Below are 19,236 nucleotides of genomic sequence, written 5' to 3'. Positions count from 1 at the left end.
GTCATAGGAGACAAAAATCTGACAGCCAGTCAGCACCACATGACTGGACTTTTGGAAAGCAAACATAATCTAAGGTTATGTGAAATGGAGTCTGGCATATGTACAAGTGTGAAATCTTCCTCTCATGATATTCAAAAGTGGTCAGAAACTCTCAGGGCACTGTGTTCAGTTTTGTGCCCCTACACTGAAAAGGAATGTTGAGGAAAAATAAAACTTGGAAGGGATTCAGAAGAGATTCAAAGATGATTAACAAGATGAAAAAGAAAACCTCTGAAGAAAGATGAAAGGAACTGGAACTATTTGCAGCCTTTAAAAGAGGAAGAGAAATGACAATAAACGCTCTTACAGAAAGGATGGCAGCCAGCTGGTCCCAATCTGAAGACAGAAATACGCAGACGCAGAAATGGTAAGAAAAACGGTGATGACGTTCACAGGCCCCACAGTGTCTAGGCAAGTGACTCACAGCCACTCAACACCCTTCACATCTCCGAAATTCACTTCTTCTTACTATGAATGTCTCTTCAACACTTTTCTTCTGAGTACTGCAGACCCTGACCATGTTGAGCCATACGCCAAGCACTAAAGACTTGGTGCTACAGTGGGCCACGAACAAGCAAACAGAGGCTACCTACGTGCTTCCCAAAGGTGTAAATGTGATAGCAAGGGGATTTTAGGTGAGATCTAAGAAAGAACTCCTTAAGACATCAAGGAGGTTGCGCAAACTCCGATGGTGGAAGTCTTTTAAAACAGCTCACTTTGCTTCTAGCCGATACTAAAGTAACACTTTCCTAAAGGTAAGGGCTCTTTTAATATCCCTTGAAAAGCTATAAGATGCCATTTTTCAGTGCTTGAATTAATAAAACCCTCTTCCAAACTTATGCTATTCCTATTTACACATTCCCGAAGACTAAAAACTAGGAAAAGCAAGGGCACTAGAAAGCAAATTATCCAAAAAAAAGGAAAACCAGAAACACAAGACCTTGTTACATATAGAGCAACATTAATACTGAAACACAAGAATAAGGAAGAGTTTGCAGCTTTGATTAAAAAAGCCATATGCCCTTTTTCCTTCTCCTCCTTCTTTCCTGTCTTCCCTACTCTGTCTTCCCCTTGCCTCAGCCTTTAGCCTGCAGTGATGATCCTTAAGCACTGAGGTCGATAAATGGTCAAAACCATGCCAACCGTGATCTCGGCACACATCATTCTGGTTATACTCTGACTCTTTCCGTCTCAAATCACCACCCATTTGTTGACTTTTCCCCTAAGCTTATTCTCTATATAAACACAACCCTTCTTTACTGGCACTGACCCACAACTGCTTCCACACAAGCCATACTACCATATTTTTATTTCAAAGTCTTTCTGGACTTCAAAAAGACATAGTATGTTTTAGAAGCAGACCCCCTCTGTTGGAATTCTGAAAGAACTGGGGTTACAATTTAAAAGAATTTCCTCAGCACCACAGTAACTAGTGATACATATATCACATAACTACTCCACCTAGTGGACTCCCTGTCTACTGTAAAATATGTTCCAACGTTTCTAGCAAACTTCCACCGCTGTTTTCAGATAGAGTCTGTGTTCTCGAATGCCAAATCACAGCATTTATACCTCAAAGGTCAGGAATTAAGAAAGAATTGCTTCTGGCAGGGGGGGTTGCAGACTATTAGCAGAAAGTCTTAAAGTTGTTTTTTGGTTTTTTATTTTGAGAGACAGTGTGTGCAGCATGCGCGTGCAAGCAGGGGAGGGGCAGAGAGAGAAGGAGAGTATCCCAGGCAGGCTCCACACTGTCAGCACAGAGCCTAACATGGGACTCGATCCCATGAACCGGGAGATCATGACCGGGCTGAAATCAAGAATTGGACACTCCACCGACTGAGCCACCCACGCACCCCAGAAAGCCTTAAAGTTTTTAAACACAGTGGGCATCTCCACGTTTGGCTGGATAAAGGAATAAACGTAAAGATGTACTTCCTTTAAAGATAAACCAAATCTTTAGCATTTTCTTCCAACTCCAAAATTCTTACTGTACGAAAATCTTTTACAACGTTTTTTTAACATAGCAATTACATAAAGGCTTTACCTTCCCTGTATGTCAAAGAATACAATGCCTTCCTCAGAGAGAAGATAGCACTCAAAAGATAAAATTCAAGACATAAGGATTATTCTGCCACATTGATGTGAAATTTATTCTTTTTAGGCCTTCAAATAACATTTTTTAATAGAGAATGATAGAATTTTAAAACGTAAATATATTTTTATAATTGGTTTTTTAAAAACTGCTAGTGGAAAGAATATTCACATATTCTTAAGAGATCTATCAAATGTACCAAAAAAGAAATGTTTCCCATGCTTTTTATTAATAAAGTACACTTAGAGAAACAACGTATGAATATTTTCAGAGAAAGAACTTGAGGAACAAGATATGGAATAACCTCAGATGAATCAGCAAGTGCGAAGGGATCATCTCAGAGCACTTTATTTTTTTTTTAATGTTTTTATTTATTTTTGCGACAGAGAGAGACAGAGCATGAGCAGGGGAGGGGCAGAGAGAGAGGGAGACACAGAATCGGAAGCAGGCTCCAGGCTCTGAGCCGTCAGCCCAGAGCCCGACGCGGGGCTTGAACCCACGAACCGTGAGATCGTGACCTGAGCCGAAGTCGGACGCTTAACTGACTGAGACACCCAGGCGCCCCACAGAGCACTTTATTAATAAGGCAACATCACAGGTATAAACTTCATCCCAAGTTGTCATCCTCACCCAATATCCTCATTCTCTTTCAACATCTCTAAATTTCACAAATCTGTAACGTCATTTATTCACTCCACAGGTTGACCCATTCCTTTCCCAAGGCAATTCTATCCACTGTCATGGGATACTTTCAGCCTACATTCTAAAAACTAGAACTATACTCTATCCCCTCTGCCCCCACCTATCTTACATAAAAATCATCACCAATAAGCATATTAAACACTTGTTCAAGTCCATCCTTTATTCAGGACAGGGCTGCTTCCAAATACCACTTAAGAGGTTTGAAATTTAAAAAAAAAAAAAAAAAGTTTTGAAATCAAGGAGCTTTAAACTTGGCCACCAAGCACCGAGGCAAACACTACGAACTGCCTGTTCTCCCCTCTTCCTTAACAATTTCATTTGGGGATGCTCCACCAACTCTGTCGTCACTAAAAGTGGTCAAGCAACCCACTTATAGCCAATGAGCGCTACGTGGGAGTCTCTTGGTCGGGTCTAAAAACAGAGCTACTGTTCTGCCAACGAAAAGAGACAAACTCGGCTTTGTGTGTCTTTTGCCTTTTTCTTGTCGTCTTGCCTAGAATGAGGGCTTAATATTTGGATATGCAGGAACCTTCTAGCGGACATGAAGAAAGCCACCTACTAAGGGCAACAAGGAAGAAAATGTGCCTGATGGTGCTGCTAAGCAGCAGTAGCCCCAGACTTTTTTTTCCACTTGGGAAAAACAGACCTCTTTGTGCTAAGCTAAGATAGTAAGGTTGCTGATCCATTTACTGAAACAGGATCCTAACTGATGTAATCACCAGTGCATCCTAGCCATCCTCTTTGATCCGAATGCTGTCCATGCCCAACTAGGCATATCTGGATTTAAAAACTTGCCTCCTAAAAGCAGTTCCTTATAAAGTTAAACATACGCTTCTTATAAAGTTATACATATGCTTATCCTATGACAAATCAATCCCACTCTCAGGTATTTACCCGAGTCAAAAAAAAAAAAAAAAGTCTAAACAAAACAAAGACCTGTACATCAATGTTTACAAAAGCTTTACTCATAATTGCCAAATACTGGTAACATCCCAATGTCCCTCAGTTGAGAAGTAAATGAACAAATTGTGGTACATCCATACAGTGGAACAGCACAGCAACAGAAAGGGACGAACCACTACCACATACAACAATATAAATGAATCTCAAAGGCACTGTGCTAATAAGCAAGAGTCAGACTCAAAAAGTCACACACCGTATGATTCCATCGACATGATATTCTGCAAAGGCACAAACACATCAACGGGAAACGTATCAGTGGTTGTCAGGGGCTACAGGTGGGCTAGAAGTTGACTACATCGGGCATGAGGGGATGTGGGGGGATAATGGAATAGTTCTATACCTTGACTGTGGTGGTGATCACACGACTATATACATCTGTCAGAACTATGCATTAAAAAAGGATGAATTTCAGGGGCGCCTGGGTGGCGCAGTCGGTTGAGCGTCCGACTTCAGCCAGGTCACAATCTCGCGGTCCGTGAGTTCGAGCCCCGCGTCGGGCTCTGGGCTGATGGCTCAGAGCCTGGAGCCTGTTTCCGGTTCTGTGTCTCCCTCTCTCTCTGCCCCTCCCTCATTCATGCTCTGTCTCTCTCTGTCCCCAAAATAAATAAACGTTGAAAAAAAAAAAATTAAAAAAAAAAAAAAGGATGAATTTCACTGTGTAGACAACATACCTTAAAATAAATGGGGAGGAGAGGTGAGTGGGCACTATACCTCCTATAAGAAGTTTTGTTAAACAAATTAGTAACCCTGCCTGCCTTCCAAAGATTCCAAGTACACCTTAACCAGTCATTATTATCCCTACGTGGCTAAAATTCAGCCTTTAGTTGCCTGTGGTCTCATGGCCACCTCACATATATTTATCTTAGAGCTCATATTAGGTTAAGTGTCTGAAAGGCAAGTGTCTACTGCTTTAAGTTTTTGGTGACCTCAGCCACATACAATGTTTGTCTTTTGAAATACTGAATGTTTCTCTCTAATTTTTAAGCTAACCGATTGTCAAGAAGTTAGTCAAACATACATTAACATAAATTCAAAGGTTACTAGGATTTCTTGCTACCATTAGAGTGTCAAACTAGCCTTCTACTAGGGATTTTACACATGCTACCTAAGCTGGTTTTCATCTTTAAAGGCTAAAGCATTTTTTACACAAAACCACAAGGGGGCAGAGTTCATATGCATGTGGGGAAAGCTACTTTAGAAAAGAAATGCATTCAGACACACATCGATTTGGCTGGTCTAGTGATGGTCTGTCATATGTGGTGAGAATTTAATGTTCAAAACCACAGCAGTTTAAGTACTATTAGCTATTATTACTGTTTTCCAACCACAATTATTAATCAGATCAACACATTTCTGCCCAATTTCTTTAAAAACGACAAAGGTAAAAAAATAAATAAAAACGACAAAGGTATGGTTTAAAACAGGAACTAAAAATATGAATCTCAGCAAAATTTCTACAAACACTTACTTGGATATACCATAAGAGAACTACACCCATAATAAAAACATTTTCCAGTCCCATAAACATATACCAACATTTACAAACATCCCTTAGATCTATGGCACCAGGAGGAAAACAGCCACATATTTATATTTCTAAAGACTATAATTTAGTTTTTTTTTTAAAAAAGACACATATGCAAAGAAGTTCATTAATAGGATCATAAGGGACATCTGTATTAAAGTGGCAGACAGAAAAGAAGGACAAGATAGTCCTCTAGCCAGATTGGGGGGGGGGGAAGCCCTCAAGAGGCAGGATTTAGCTGGTCTAAGGGCAAAACTCAAAGATAGAGTAGGTAAGATTTTTCTAGAAGTAACCACATGAGCAAAACTGAAGCTGAAAGGCCAGAAAACCTGTTTGGGAGACGCTTAGTAACAGGTCTTGCCGGGACAAAGAGCTCCTAGGAGCAAGAAATGTGGAAATAATCAGAAAATGCATGTTAAGCCCACATTACAGAATCCTGACTGCCACTTTTAAGGAGCTGTTTTTACTGGCATCTTTGTTGGCTAAACTAAATAAAATCAGTTTAACAAATTTATTGAAATTTTATTCTACATAGTCACCTATATAACCAAGAAATGTATGCCTATTGAACATCTAATTTTGCACAACAAGGAACAAATACTAAGAAAATGACCCAGCCTTCTCATCAGTTAAGTCAGTTCCTTGCAGAGAACACTTCAACGGTGTGATTTTCTTTTTTTTCTTTTTTTTTTTTTTTAATTTTTTTTTTCAACGTTTATTCATTTTTGGGACAGAGAGAGACAGAGCATGAACGGGCGAGGGGCAGAGAGAGAGGGAGACACAGAATCGGAAACAGGCTCCAGGCTCCGAGCCATCAGCCCAGAGCCCGACGCGGGGCTCGAACTCACAGACCGCGAGATCGTGACCTGGCCAAAGTCGGACGCTCAACCGACTGCGCCACCCAGGCGCCCCAACGGTGTGATTTTCTTGAACAGCGCTCAGCACCTGAGCCAGAGCTGACATTTTTGCCAGGTGGCTACAACGAAGGGTGAAGGAAAGGAGCTATTAACCAGAGGAGCTGAAGCGAAGGGAAGACAGAGAGGATGATGGAAGAAGAAAGTAAAAGGGGTAAGGGATGGGAGGTCTCAACTAGTCCCAGACCAGGCAGAGGTAACAGAGCTGGATAGAATGGAGGTTATGATCAAAGAGGAGTATGCCCAGGGGAGCCTGGCTGGCTCAGTCAGTAGAGCATGTGACTCCTGATTTGGGGGTTGTGAGTTCAAGCCCTACATTGGGTGTAGAGATTACTTAAAAAAAAAAAAAACACTTTAAAAAAATTAGAAAAGAGGAGTATGCCCAACTTTAAGATTTTCAGGACAAAAAGTCCAGAGAATGACCACAAAAGAGGCTAAAATTGCACGCACAGAGGTGAAGGACACTGGAAATCCAAATATGAAAAGGTACTGAATGAACTATTACAATCTGAGTCTCAAAAAGTCAGGGGTATTCAAAGTATACACACTTCTGTTGGAGCATCAAATATGTCAAGGGCAGGTGGCAAAGGCAGCTGCAACCATCTTGTTAGGAATCACTGGGGAGGGTGTCAGAACTGCAGAGATCTGTGTAGACAGATGGCAGGAAACTCAAAAGGAGAGCGAAGGAGCAATCAATCACCTGTGTCCATATCAAGGAGGCCCTACATGTCACAAAATCAAATACTCACTTTTTGTTCTTGCTTTATCTGACCTTTCCACAGCAAACTACACTGCTACTACTAACCACATCTTCCTTCTTAAAATTCTCCTGTCCACTGGCTTCTGTGACATGTCATGTTCTTAGCTCTCTTCTATCTCTCTGGCTCTCAACTCAGCAGTCTTGTTGGTTTTTATCCTGTTAGGCTGCCTTCTCCTTTCACTCTGTCCTCTCTGTCCTCTCTGGGGAGAATGTCTTTACATTTGTAATTTCATGATTTAAAAATATCTATCTCCAGCCCAGTCCAGTCCAAGTCCCAATATCTACGCAACATCTTCAAGTAAGTTATCTCAGAATCTCCTCATACTGAACAATGTCCAAAATCAGTATCTCCACACCCTCTTCCAGGATTCGCCTCTCAGATTCACCAAGTTCCTGTCAGGAACTTGGAAGTCTCCTCAAAACCTGTTTCCTCCTCTACCTCACATTCTATCACCAAATAGTGCCCATTTATCTCCCAAATGTTCTGTACCCACCTAGTTCTCTCTGTCTGTAACACTGCCATCTTTCAAGAGCTTCTATCATCTCTTACCTATAGTCAAGTCCCTTGAACATGCCAGTCCACCTGGACACTACTCTCTGCCTCCCCTCATCTTCTCCTAGTTAGATCTGAGTTTAGCTCAACTTCCCTTTGTCAAGGAACACTGCACTCCTCCAGACTAGATTGAGGTCCTTCTCTTACAGGCTGAGAAGGAAGGGAGGATTGTGAGAGAGTAAAATAGCTAGACTTGTAGCAGAGAGTCAACGAAGGTGGTGACCATTAATATAATAGTGGTCTAATATTCCCAAAGTTCATATAATGACTCCGTTTATACACTGACTACAGATAAGAGAACCAAAGCTGACAAATCAGAAACTCATCAGACTTTTCCTACTGACTTAAGTGAACTCAAAACTTGAGAGATTCATTGTTACTCTCCTCAAAAGAATTAAACATTTATGAAAGGGGCTGGCACCACTGAGCTACACTAACTTGCAAATGATCAAAGTCAGGGCTAAGTAGTAAGGGGACTATGTTAGTGTTTTAGCAGTCAGGCCATTTCCACCCCATCTAGCAGGATACAATCTTCAACACTGGTAGCATCAGCTCCTGAAAAACTAAATATCAGACAGAAAGCGGAGTTAACTCCTCTTGTTTTACTATTCCTCTGTGTAAAATAATCAGAAAAACATTAAACCAGGTGATTAAAACGAAGAAGCAAAACAAAACAAAACAAAAAAAAACAACAAAAAAACCATATACTTGATAAAATGCTTCAAAATTCTTCACCAACTCAAACTACATCATGGTCCTGACTACTTTTTTTTTCTTTTTTTTTTTTTCAACGTTTTTTGTTTTTTTTTTTTTTTTATTTTTGGGACAGAGAGAGACAGAGCATGAACGGGCGAGGGGCAGAGAGAGAGGGAGACACAGAATCGGAAACAGGCTCCAGGCTCTGAGCCATCAGCCCAGAGCCCGACGCGGGGCTCAAACCCACGGACCGTGAGATCGTGACCTGGCTGAAGTCGGACGCTCAACCGACTGCGCCACCCAGGCGCCCCTAGGTCCTGACCACTTTGACAATGCAACTGGCTCCCTCATGCCAAGACTGGGTCTTTCTACTCTGCACCACTTAACAGGAATTCAATCAACAACAACAACAAAAAGAAATTTGATCAACAAGCATTTATCCTCCACATACTAAGCTCCAGGCACAGTGCGAAGTGCAGCAGAATCAAAGATGTCCAAGACTAGGGCCAACTATAATGGAAGGCAACACGCGCTACTGTGGTCGTATTACTAAGCTACGTATTCACAAACGAGGTAGCAAATAGTGCTTTACGTTAGGGCAGGCCATGGACTGGCAGCCAGTCCACACACTGATGCCAGAGTATACGTCAACTCTGTCGCTCAGCAAAATGTTTAGATCAGCTGCCATCTTTTCCCTAGCAAGATTTTCTGAATAATAAAAGTAATGAATAAATTCACATTCTGGTACAAGTTCCTTAACTTGTTACAGACTAGCACTCTGGCAGCACCGAGATAAAGGAAATGAAGACTGAGAAAGAGTGACAAACCAAGTGACATTTAAGACAGTCTTTCAAGATAGTAAGATTCTGCTAAGGAGACAAAGAGAAAAAGGCATTCTAGTATTCTCTCTCCGAGAGGCCTAAACTCCTTCGTTTGTGAGCCAAAGATGAGACTGAAATTCTATTCAATCCAAGTCCATGCTGAAGTTTAAAAGTGAGACAGTGAGCGCTGTATAGAGCATAAGATAACTCTGGGGTGTATTTCATTAGAACATTTAGTCACAACCTCACACCGTACCCAAGGCATGTATTAACCCATGGCTACACTCTACTTGCTTAAAGATTCAATTCTTCTGATTATCCCTTCACCCTCTCCATCTCTGCACACTATATTAATAACCGACACAACTACACACATCTACTAAATTCTATTTGCTCTCAGTTGGCTCCAAATCTTTATGTTTAGCGGGCTTCCCTCAGAATTACCTCCGAAGCTTTAACGGGCAGTAACTAACTTTTTCACCTAATAGTATAACGTCTGGCACAATACTACAAGTAAGTGGATTTAAACTAAAAACTTAAGACCTGAAGGGGATTATGGTAAGTGAAGTAAGTCAGAAAGAGAAAGACAAATACCATATGATCTCACTTATATGTGGAATCTGAAAAATTAAGCAAATTAAATAATAAACAAAAAGTTCCCTATACACATACAGATAACAAACTGATGGTTGCCAGAGGGGAGGTGGGTGGAGGGATGGGTAAAATGAGTGAAGGGGCGTGGGAGATGCAGGCTTCCAAGTATGCAATGACTAAGTCACAGGGCTAAAAGGTACAGCACAGGAATACAGCCAATGGCACTGTGACGGCATTGCATGGCGACAGGTGGCAACTACACTCTGGTGAGCAAAACATATAAACCTGTTTAATCACTACGCTGTATACCTGAAACTAATATGACATTGTATGTTAACTATGCTCAAATAATAAAAAAAAAAAAACCCAAAAACATGTATTTTAAGAAGTTTAAAAGCGCGACAGTGAGTGCTATATAAAGCGTAAGGTAATTCTGGGGTGTGTTTCACTGGGACATTTACTCAACCTCACACCGTACTCAAGGCAGCTTTAAGGATGATGGTAGTGAAGATAACAAATACCTATAATTTGACTAACATTCTTTTTTTCATAAAGTACACCGTCTCAAATAATTCATTACACATAAAAATGTTGAATTTAAAAATAAACTAAAACCTTAAATTAAGCTGAACAAAGTAAAAATTTGACCCGCCAGTCAAAAGTTTCAAGTATCTTTCTTTTTTTTTTTTTTAATTTTTTTTTTTTTCAACGTTTATTTATTTTTGGGAGAGAGACAGAGCATGAATGGGGGAGGGGCAGAGAGAGAGGGAGACACAGAATCGGAAACAGGCTCCAGGCTCTGAGCCATCAGCCCAGAACCTGACGCGGGGCTCGAACTCACGGACCGCGAGATCGTGACCTGGCTGAAGTCGGACGCTTAACCGACTGCGCCACCCAGGCGCCCCTCAAGTATCTTTCTTGACCTTAGAAGAGAACTATCCCCTTTTTCATCTCAGGCTCTCTTCATTTTTTAATGCCAGAAAAACACTGTTTGACTTAAAAATGCGTCTGACCATTCTAAGAGTTCTGCCTTAGCTTCAGCTTCAGGATGATATTATAGTCCTTCCTGAGAGGACAATAAAACAGTGTCCCACTGGGGTTTTTCATAGAATATCCTAGCTAGACATCTAGTAAATGTTCTTCCTTAATAAGCATAAAGCCCTAAGTCACATGGCCAAATTTCTTAGACGTTACTTAAAGGAAAGAATTCCTGGCCTTTTATAATTAAGGATAAACCCATGTATCATTGTTGTACTCCCTCTACCTAGCATGCTGCAGTCAGTCAACAAATTTTTGCTGAGGAAAAAAAAAAAAAAACAAACAAAGGAAAAACACAGCAAAGCATTATATATTTTTTTAGTAAGAGTACCCACTCATTACTGCCTCGACATTGAACTTCTGACACAGGGGGCATGTAGTAGCTCCCCTCAAAGAGTAGACTACAGTCCCATTATGTAACCAGTCATTTACAAAGAACTCCTATTAGGTTTTCTAAAAACTTATTCAATAATAGCCTCATATAATATAGCTTACTGTCCTATCCCCTAGCACCAACATCATAAGGGAATTCAATGAATCAAAACTGCCCTAATAAATTTGTAATGCTTATATTTGAAACATCAAGTAACAATCTCAAAGTCATTGTATACCAACTCCGAAGAACAGCAAAATTAGTCAGTACTAGTCATTTTCAGAGGAATATTTGCAATGTTAAAAAACACCAAATCTCCTTTTTCAAATTACTCATTAGAGCCAGAATGGCCATTATTTGGAAGTACTCAGCCTTGACCCAGAAGAAAAAATTACGTCACTAGTTCTGAACTCTTGACTCACTTCCTTCTTTCTTCCCTCCATCTTGCAATCTCCTCTGGAGTGTCTAACTTGATCTTCTTCATACCAGGAGCATGCATCTAGGGAGAAAAAGCCTGATGAACATCAGGAAGCATATTGTACATGTTTGGGTTTTGGGGTTTTTTTTAATCTTTTTTTATCTTTAAGCAGGCTCCACGCCCACGTGGGGCTTGAACTCACAACTCTAAGATCAAGAGTCGCACACTCTACTGACTGAGCCAGCCAGGCCTCCTCATATCGTATGTTTCTGACTAAATTTCAATTATGGGGGATAATGGAGACTCTGTATTCAACATTAAATTTACTAGCAGAGACAAATTTAAAACTAAGTAAGCAGGTTTTATCCATCCATATCGTGACTTTCCCTTTAAAGAAAAAGGGATAATTTCTCATGTGTTCAGATTAGTGCAACTGATAAGGAAAAAAGGAGTAATGCACTTTTGGTTACAAAGTAGGTATGTCACCCATATCTCAACTAACGTCATGTACCCAAATGAATGACCCATCACCCAAAATTGAGTGAGGTAGCTAAAGAAATAATGAATACACAGAACGATTTGGAGCAGCATGGCGTAATAAAGCAAGCAAAGAATTTGTGGTCAAGAAACTCAAGTGCAGGAATCAGTTCTAAAGCGCTCGGTAAATCTTTTTTTTTTTTTTTTAAATGTTAATTCTGGCCAATATTTATCTATTTCACACAGTGGTCTGTGAAGATAAAACTGAATAATACAAAGTACTCCATGTTACTTATTACTAGGCTATGTAAATGAAGAGCTGTGAAGATAACAAATCAGTGAATTAAAAAGAACGTGAATTAAAAAAACAAAACAAAAATTCACACAAGAACTTACATTTCTCCAATGAAACTGGACAATCTTCTCATGTGCACTAAAAGAACAATCTACCTCAGGACACTGCAAGAGTTTAAAGAAAAAGACTATTCAATGTTTTCTATGTTAATTTTACCCTACTACTGCATATTCAAACATAATCTCACTGAACTACATAGTTATCCCATCTATGCGGGATAGACAGCATCCCAAACTATGTCAATAGCAAAATAAAGAGCACTCCAAACCAGGTTGTATTTAAAAAGGAATGACATTCTCAAAGCATATAGTACAGTAACACATATCATTTACTTCTCTACTTAGTATATACATGACATCGGCAATGTTACAAAATTTTCTTAACTCCTAAAGTTGAAGGGGCATTCCTATAAACTGAAAAAGAACCTTTCCAAATTAAGAGCATTTTTTTTAAAGTACTTAATAAGGTCCAGACCAACCTTAGAGAGTGATGGGCCATGGCAAATTACACAGTGTGATTAAATGGTCAAGGGCAGCCTTAAAGGGGAAAAAACACACAAAGGTACAAAGAGCAACTGGGGTGAGGCCCAGCACTCTTACCAAGCAGAGGAGGTGAGCACTCACAGTTGTCAGACCTCCTTTCTTTACTGCCATCTTGCCTCTTCCTGAAGCGGTAGGCTCCCCACCCTCCAACTGCAAATCCCAGGGTCCCTATCTCAATGTGTCAAGACATCAAATGACATTTCTATGAAAACTATAAACTTTTAAGGAAAAAAAGCTCAGAATTTCTACCAAATAGACTCATTGTGTTAAAGACACTTCAGGGCAACCAAGAAAAACCTACTTTTGTATGTTCAGACATGTGTTTATCATACTTCTCTTGATTTTTAAAACCACGATCACAGGTATCACAAAAACAGTGAAAAACTGGTTCCTTTCTTTTCTGCAAACACAAACAAGCATTAGATTTTTGATAAAAAATGTTTACTCAATGATGAAAATATAACTATCCTCTCAGTAGTATGTACTTTCTCACATAATCCCTGTATGTGGGGAAAACTTCTGAATACGTTTCTAATGAAAGGATAATTCTGTTTTGTTTTCTATAGGAAATATATTAGGAAAAACAAGCATTATAAAAAAATTGTTAAATCTGAGTAGAATATAAACTGCGAGTAGATCAAATTGGTAATCTAATTAAGGGCACAGCATATGTCAAAATGGTCTAATCAATACTCATGGTAAAACAGCATTTTGGGGCACCTGGGTGGCTCAGTAGGTTAAACGTCTGACTTCAGCTCAGGTCACGATTTTGAGGTTCATGGGTTCGAGCCCTGCATCGGATTCTGTGCTGACAACTCAGACCCTAGAGCCTGCTTCAGATTCTTTGTCTCCCTCCCTCTCTGCCCCTCCCCCACTCACACTCTAGCTCTGTCTCTCAAAGATGAATAAATGTTAAAAATAAAAAAATTAAAAACAAAACAGCATTTCAACTTTTAGGAAAAACAACTATATCAGATTTTTTTAACCCCAAAAAAGAATCACTTAGTAAAGGTCAGTTACTTATTCCCAATTTGCTATTTTTATTCTTAAATTTAAAACAAAAAAATTATTTACAATGAGACTAGGAAATGGCCTTCTATTGTTTAACATTGGGATTACGTTAATATACTTGTACAATATTTTGTTAGTATTAGCTATACAGTTTTCATGTCAAAATGAGGAATACTAATTTCATGCTGTAGACTTTATTCGACTCATTCTAAACTAATGACATTATTTGTTTTCCAGATTTTATTTTTAAGTAATCACCACACCCAACACGGGGTTCAAATTTACAACCCCAAGATCAAGAGTCACATGCTCTACCAACTGAGCCAGTCAGATGCCCTGACACTAATTAATGCACATCTTTAAAACAGACCAGATTTATAAATTTCCTCAGAAAGCAGCCTATTTTAAGATTTGGTCCCTGAAGCACAACAAAGAGTTGATCTTGATTTTTAAAAAACAATAACTTTTTCCTAAAAATGATAAATATCTACTACTGAAAAGAACTGAAGCAGTACAATGAATTAAAATAAACAAATAAATAAGGTAACAATAATAACACAAAAAAATCTTGCCTGAACAATTTCAGACATGACTTCAGGCACAGAGGATAAACTAAATATAAACTATTTTAAATTAACATTAAACTTAATTTTAATTGATTTTGACACAAGAAGAAGAAACTGCTCTTTTTTCAATCACAGAAGTATTTTTTCCTAAAAGATCCCTGTGTCAAAAAGAAAAAGATAATGAAAAATAAAGAGTTTATGTCATTATAATTTGTTCTTAACTCCATACTTTCAATTTTATAAGAGAAAGTTTGGACTTCTGTTCTTCTCCCTAAATTCCATCCTTCCCCTTCCAATTTGCTAATATATAAATATTTAGTTCACCAAGGTTTAATAACATTTATATTTACTCATAATCACAATTCTGTTATATTTATTTTTGAAAATACATTGAAATGAATTCAATGTTTTCTCTTTCTACAATTTCTCCATTTACTTCTCAAAAAGATTTTGCTTAAAGTTTTTACTTAAGGCTAAGGTCTTTAAAGATCCTATTATAGCAAGGCCCCACTGTGTCAATAATGGATGCAAAACACTGAAACAGTTACGTTAGAAACGCAAGGCATGAAACAGTGACATAGGGACCGAAGTGTCCCATTCAAGAATATCTTTAAAAATACCTTTTTCTTCTGTTTTCTACTGGGAGGGAAGTTGACGTCAGTGAACTTTGCATCATATTTTCGTGGAAAATAAGAACGCTTAACTAAGAAACAAAAAGAAATCCATAAATATTTGCGACTATACAATTTTTTAAATTTGTATTTGCTCTATGATGTCACAAATACTTGGGTAGAAACTACCTCTTCTAGGAAGAAAAGTAGTTCAAGTAAACTAACAAAGATTAAGACTAGTCTACCAAATAAATATTTTTCAAATGAACACATAATTTGTAAGATTAGATGTCCATACAATGCTTCAAAGGCATCAAAGAAAGGAATGGCTACTCTAACCTTGATGACATTTCTTGTTATTTCAAACATTAGAAATGTAAACAATACTATCCCAATACAGCTTTTCAGCATCAATTTTATACCAGGAAAACAACCTTGTGAAATACATTTTCTCTCAAATTCTCCTTTCTTATGGCTGTGATCCAGCTATGAAACCCTGATCCTTCACCTAGATTACTTAGACAGCCTCCCAGACTGTCTTCCAGTTCCTAAGCCCTCTCTTCCAATAGACACTGTGCACTGACACCACCGAAAAATAATCCTCCAATGGTCACAAGCTTGCTGGAAAATCTACGAATGATTTCCCAGAATCCTTCAATGAGATGCCGGTATCTTTTCTCATGCTACTCTTCCCCCATACCCTCCACTTACTCGGCTTCAGTCGCAACAGAAAGTGCAATCTTTAGAACTCACCTTGTACTCACACCTCTTCGCCCCGACTTACAAAAGTATCTCTTCCAAAATCCTAAACATGTCCCAAGACACTTCTTCCAAAAACTTTCCCCAACTTCCTCCACACTCTGAAATCACCTTTCATATGCCTCTAGCACCAGTCATGCTGTGTTGTGGTTATTATTTATGAACCCATCTCACCTGTCTCGGGACCGTCTCAGGCGCATTCATATTCCCAGCATTTGGCACACAGTAAGGGCTGATTTGGCATCAAGTTAATGTAAAATAATCTTAGGCAGAGTTGGAGAAGCTTTTAAGTAAACAATCTCATGGCTTTAAATATGATCTGTATGCAGATGACACCCAAATTCACAGCTCTAGCCACAAATCTCCCCTGAAAGCACAAACTAACAGCTTATTTGATATATCTTCTTGACACGTATTCCAAACTGAACTCCTGGTCCTTCTTCCAAATCTGTTCAATCCACATCTTTCTGCTTGACTGGCAAAAAACTAAGTTATTCTTGTCTTGAGTTTACCTCACAGCCTGCAAATCGTGTTGGCCCAAACCTACCTTCAAAACAGATCCAGAATCCAACACTTCTCATCACCTCCAGAGCTCCGCCCTGGTCCAAGTCCCCAGTATCTCTCACTTGGATAACTGCAATAGCTTCCTAACTCATCTCCTTTTAAGTCAATTCCCATGAGTAGCCACATTAATCCTTCTAAAACATAAATTATGCCACTCCCCCGCACTATCCTTATCACAAGAGTAAAAAGTCAAAATCCCATCGTCTACAAGGCCCTAGCAGGTCTGTCCTCTTCCCCAGTCTTCTACAATTCGACCCCAGGATTGCTCGCCTCTAGCCACAGTGGCTTCCATTCTGATCTATAGCACATGCCTCAAGCTCTTTGCACTTGCAGTTCATTCTGCCTGCATCCGTATTCCCCCAGCGGTCCCCATAGCTCTGATCACTCACCTCCTTGAAGTCTCTGCTCAAATGTCACCTTCATTATGACTGACACTGACAATTACACCAGAACTACCTATCACCTTCTTTGCTTTCTCTCTCTAGGTAGCTCACTGTCTTCTAACACACACTGCTTTTTTTTTTTTAATTCTGTCTCCACCAGGAAATGTTAAGCTACATAAAAACAGGGATTTTTCTATGTTTCGTTCACTGCTATATTCCCAGTTCCTCAGCGGCTAAACAGACTGAACAATCAGAGCAAACATTCCGGTCAAATTGTGAGACCTTAACTGACCAGACCCCCAAGAGTGCAGGGCAGAATCAAAAGTAGAGAAAGGGAAAAGTGGGAAAGGGAAGAAGGGAAGAAGAAAAGTAAAGGGGCGGTAAGGAAAAGAGTAATAGCCTACCCGGAGTGTTCTGATATCCAGGAAAAACACCAGGAGACTGTCTCCAGTACCACGATGTAGAAGCCTGGAAATTCCAGGAAGGCTGGCCGTTGAGTTGAGGCTGAGAATCAAGGGGGGACTGGGCGTCGAAGGGAGGCTGCGCCCCGGGAAGAATCTGGGCGTCGAAGGGAGGAGGCGCCTCGGGGAGAGCCTGGGCTTCCTGGGGGTGCTGCTCCCCTGAGGAAGGCTCTGACCCTCGTACGGGAGGCGACGACGAAGGCGGTGGCGGCGGCGGCAGCATTGCCCAGAACATCCAGTTGTCGGACAGTGAAGCAGTGTCTCTCAGAGGCCCCAACGTGGGGGTCAGCTCGGATGCTGGAAGCCACCCGTTAGAAGTCACGAAATCACCAGCAGGCTCAGCCATGCCTCCAGCCAGGTAGAGAACCTAGCATGCGAATATGGAGCAAGCTTTATGCGTCACTTCCGGTCTCGTGAATTACAGGACTCTGCCAACCACGGGCTGCTACGTCATTGGTCGGCGCCGGAAAAACTTCCTGCCGTTTGCGGCGGATCCCGGGCTGCCTTTTGGGTAGGTTTGACGCTGCGTGGATAGGGTTGTAGGCTAGACCGGTGTCCGCCACCGCGGATGGCGAGGGATCTGATCGGGCCGGCGCTGCCGCCCGGCTTCAAGGCTCGCGGGACAGCAGAGGACGAGGAGCGAGACCCCAGCCCTGGTAAGCGGCCGGCGTGTACGCTGCCCGCCAGGCCTGTCCGCCCCTTTTCTGGCCCGGTCCCACTCTCGGAATTGAGATCTAAGGCCTGAAACGGTGGAGCAGTGGCAAGTGGGCGAGGAGGACCGGAGCTAACTTTGCTTTTCTAGCGGTAGCGGGGAGGTGGCGCTGGAACGGGGCGAGCGGGGGGTGGGGGGGGAATGGTAATCACTGTAATGAAGATGTTTCCCATTTAACGGTTAACGGGCCGGACCCTGTGCTAAACGATCAATACACATTGTCATTTAATCCTCCTAGAAACCGTATGAAGTAAAGATGATCATTTCCATGTTATAAACGGGAACACTGAAGCCCAGGCTGTTGCCCGTATCACACGGCTGGTAAATGGTGGAGCCCAATTTAGAACACAGCCAGTGCTCCTAACCTCTGTGCCATATTGCCTTCTGACGAGCAGTGCTCATGGCTCTTGCAGGGGATGCTTTGCTCCTTAGCCCCCGACCTGCCTTCCTAGCCTCTCCTCCTGTCATTGTACCTGACACACACAGCCCAGTATTGAACTAGTTCAGTACTGCGCAGTTTCTAAATTCTCTAGGAGCTTTCTGGCCCCACTCTGCATTTTTTGACATACCTGACGAATTCCTACCCCATCCTCCGAGGCCCAACTTCAGTGTCAGCGAAGGCTTCAGTGAAGCATTTCCAAACTCTCCCAAGCATTGTCACGCCCTCTTTTTCCCCCACAGGGTTTTCTTCCACTTAATTACATCATATATTTAATACACTTTTTTGAATAACTTGTCAGCATATCTGCTTGCACCATTATGGTATGGTCTTCTAGCCTTAATACAGAGTGGGCACTTTGTATTTGCCAAATAAATGCTTTATAGACTCTTCATGCATTTCTATCTCCTTTAATGTTTGCTCTACCTTTTAGTGAATACATGTTGCATTCCTTTTGAAATTTTTGGATCACTGGATATGTCTACATTCAGCTTTAGTACATACTGCTAAATCAGTCTTTTGTTCATTTTTCCACTGATCTGTCTTTCCTTACTGGCCTGTTGAGTTCTTTGTTGTTTTTGTTGTTGTTGAGTTCTTTATGTAGTCTGGACAAGTCATTTTTTCAGTTATGCATGTTGCAAATATCTCCTCTAATTCTGTGGCTTGCCTTTTCCCTCTCATTTGTATGTGTTGATGAACAGAAGTTTTTAATTTCAGTAATTCTGATTTTTAGTTTTTCTTCTTTTATGGTTAGAGCTTTTTGTACCCTATTTAAGTAGTCTTTGCCTCTTCTGAGGTTACAGAGTTACTCTCCTTTGTTTTATCCTGCAAGCATTACTGTTTTATCTTTCACGTTTATATTTGCAGT

General features: G+C 40.5%; 2 protein-coding genes across 4 annotated transcripts in view; one reads left to right on the top strand and one right to left on the bottom strand.

Moving 5' to 3' along the window:
• NUFIP1 (nuclear FMR1 interacting protein 1) overlaps positions 1–17,571 on the bottom strand; it is a 39,814-nt gene extending 22,243 nt beyond the window's left edge. The window contains exons 1-5 of the mRNA XM_047080030.1: positions 17,161–17,571; positions 15,060–15,142; positions 13,164–13,262; positions 12,362–12,424; positions 11,493–11,569 (exon numbers count right to left, since the gene is read on the bottom strand). Coding sequence (XP_046935986.1) covers positions 11,493–11,569; positions 12,362–12,424; positions 13,164–13,262; positions 15,060–15,142; positions 17,161–17,563 — 725 coding nt within the window. The 5' untranslated portion in view covers positions 17,564–17,571. The remainder of the gene's footprint in view (positions 1–11,492; positions 11,570–12,361; positions 12,425–13,163; positions 13,263–15,059; positions 15,143–17,160) is intronic.
• A 151-nt stretch (positions 17,572–17,722) lies between these two features.
• GPALPP1 (GPALPP motifs containing 1) overlaps positions 17,723–19,236 on the top strand; it is a 32,977-nt gene continuing 31,463 nt past the window's right edge. For all 3 annotated transcript variants that reach the window (XM_047080009.1, XM_047079999.1, XM_047079988.1), the window contains exon 1: positions 17,723–17,873. In XM_047080009.1, coding sequence (XP_046935965.1) covers positions 17,786–17,873 — 88 coding nt within the window. In that variant the 5' untranslated portion in view covers positions 17,723–17,785. The remainder of the gene's footprint in view (positions 17,874–19,236) is intronic.

Source organism: Lynx rufus, unplaced genomic scaffold (genome assembly GCF_022079265.1).
Source record: "Lynx rufus isolate CCGP_SWC_20201006 ecotype Redwood Valley unplaced genomic scaffold, mLynRuf1.p SCAF_1, whole genome shotgun sequence".
NCBI classification, from domain to species: domain Eukaryota; kingdom Metazoa; phylum Chordata; class Mammalia; order Carnivora; family Felidae; genus Lynx; species Lynx rufus.
The sequence above is the reverse complement of the archived record's forward strand: the minus strand, read 5'-3'. Positions and strand labels throughout refer to the sequence as shown.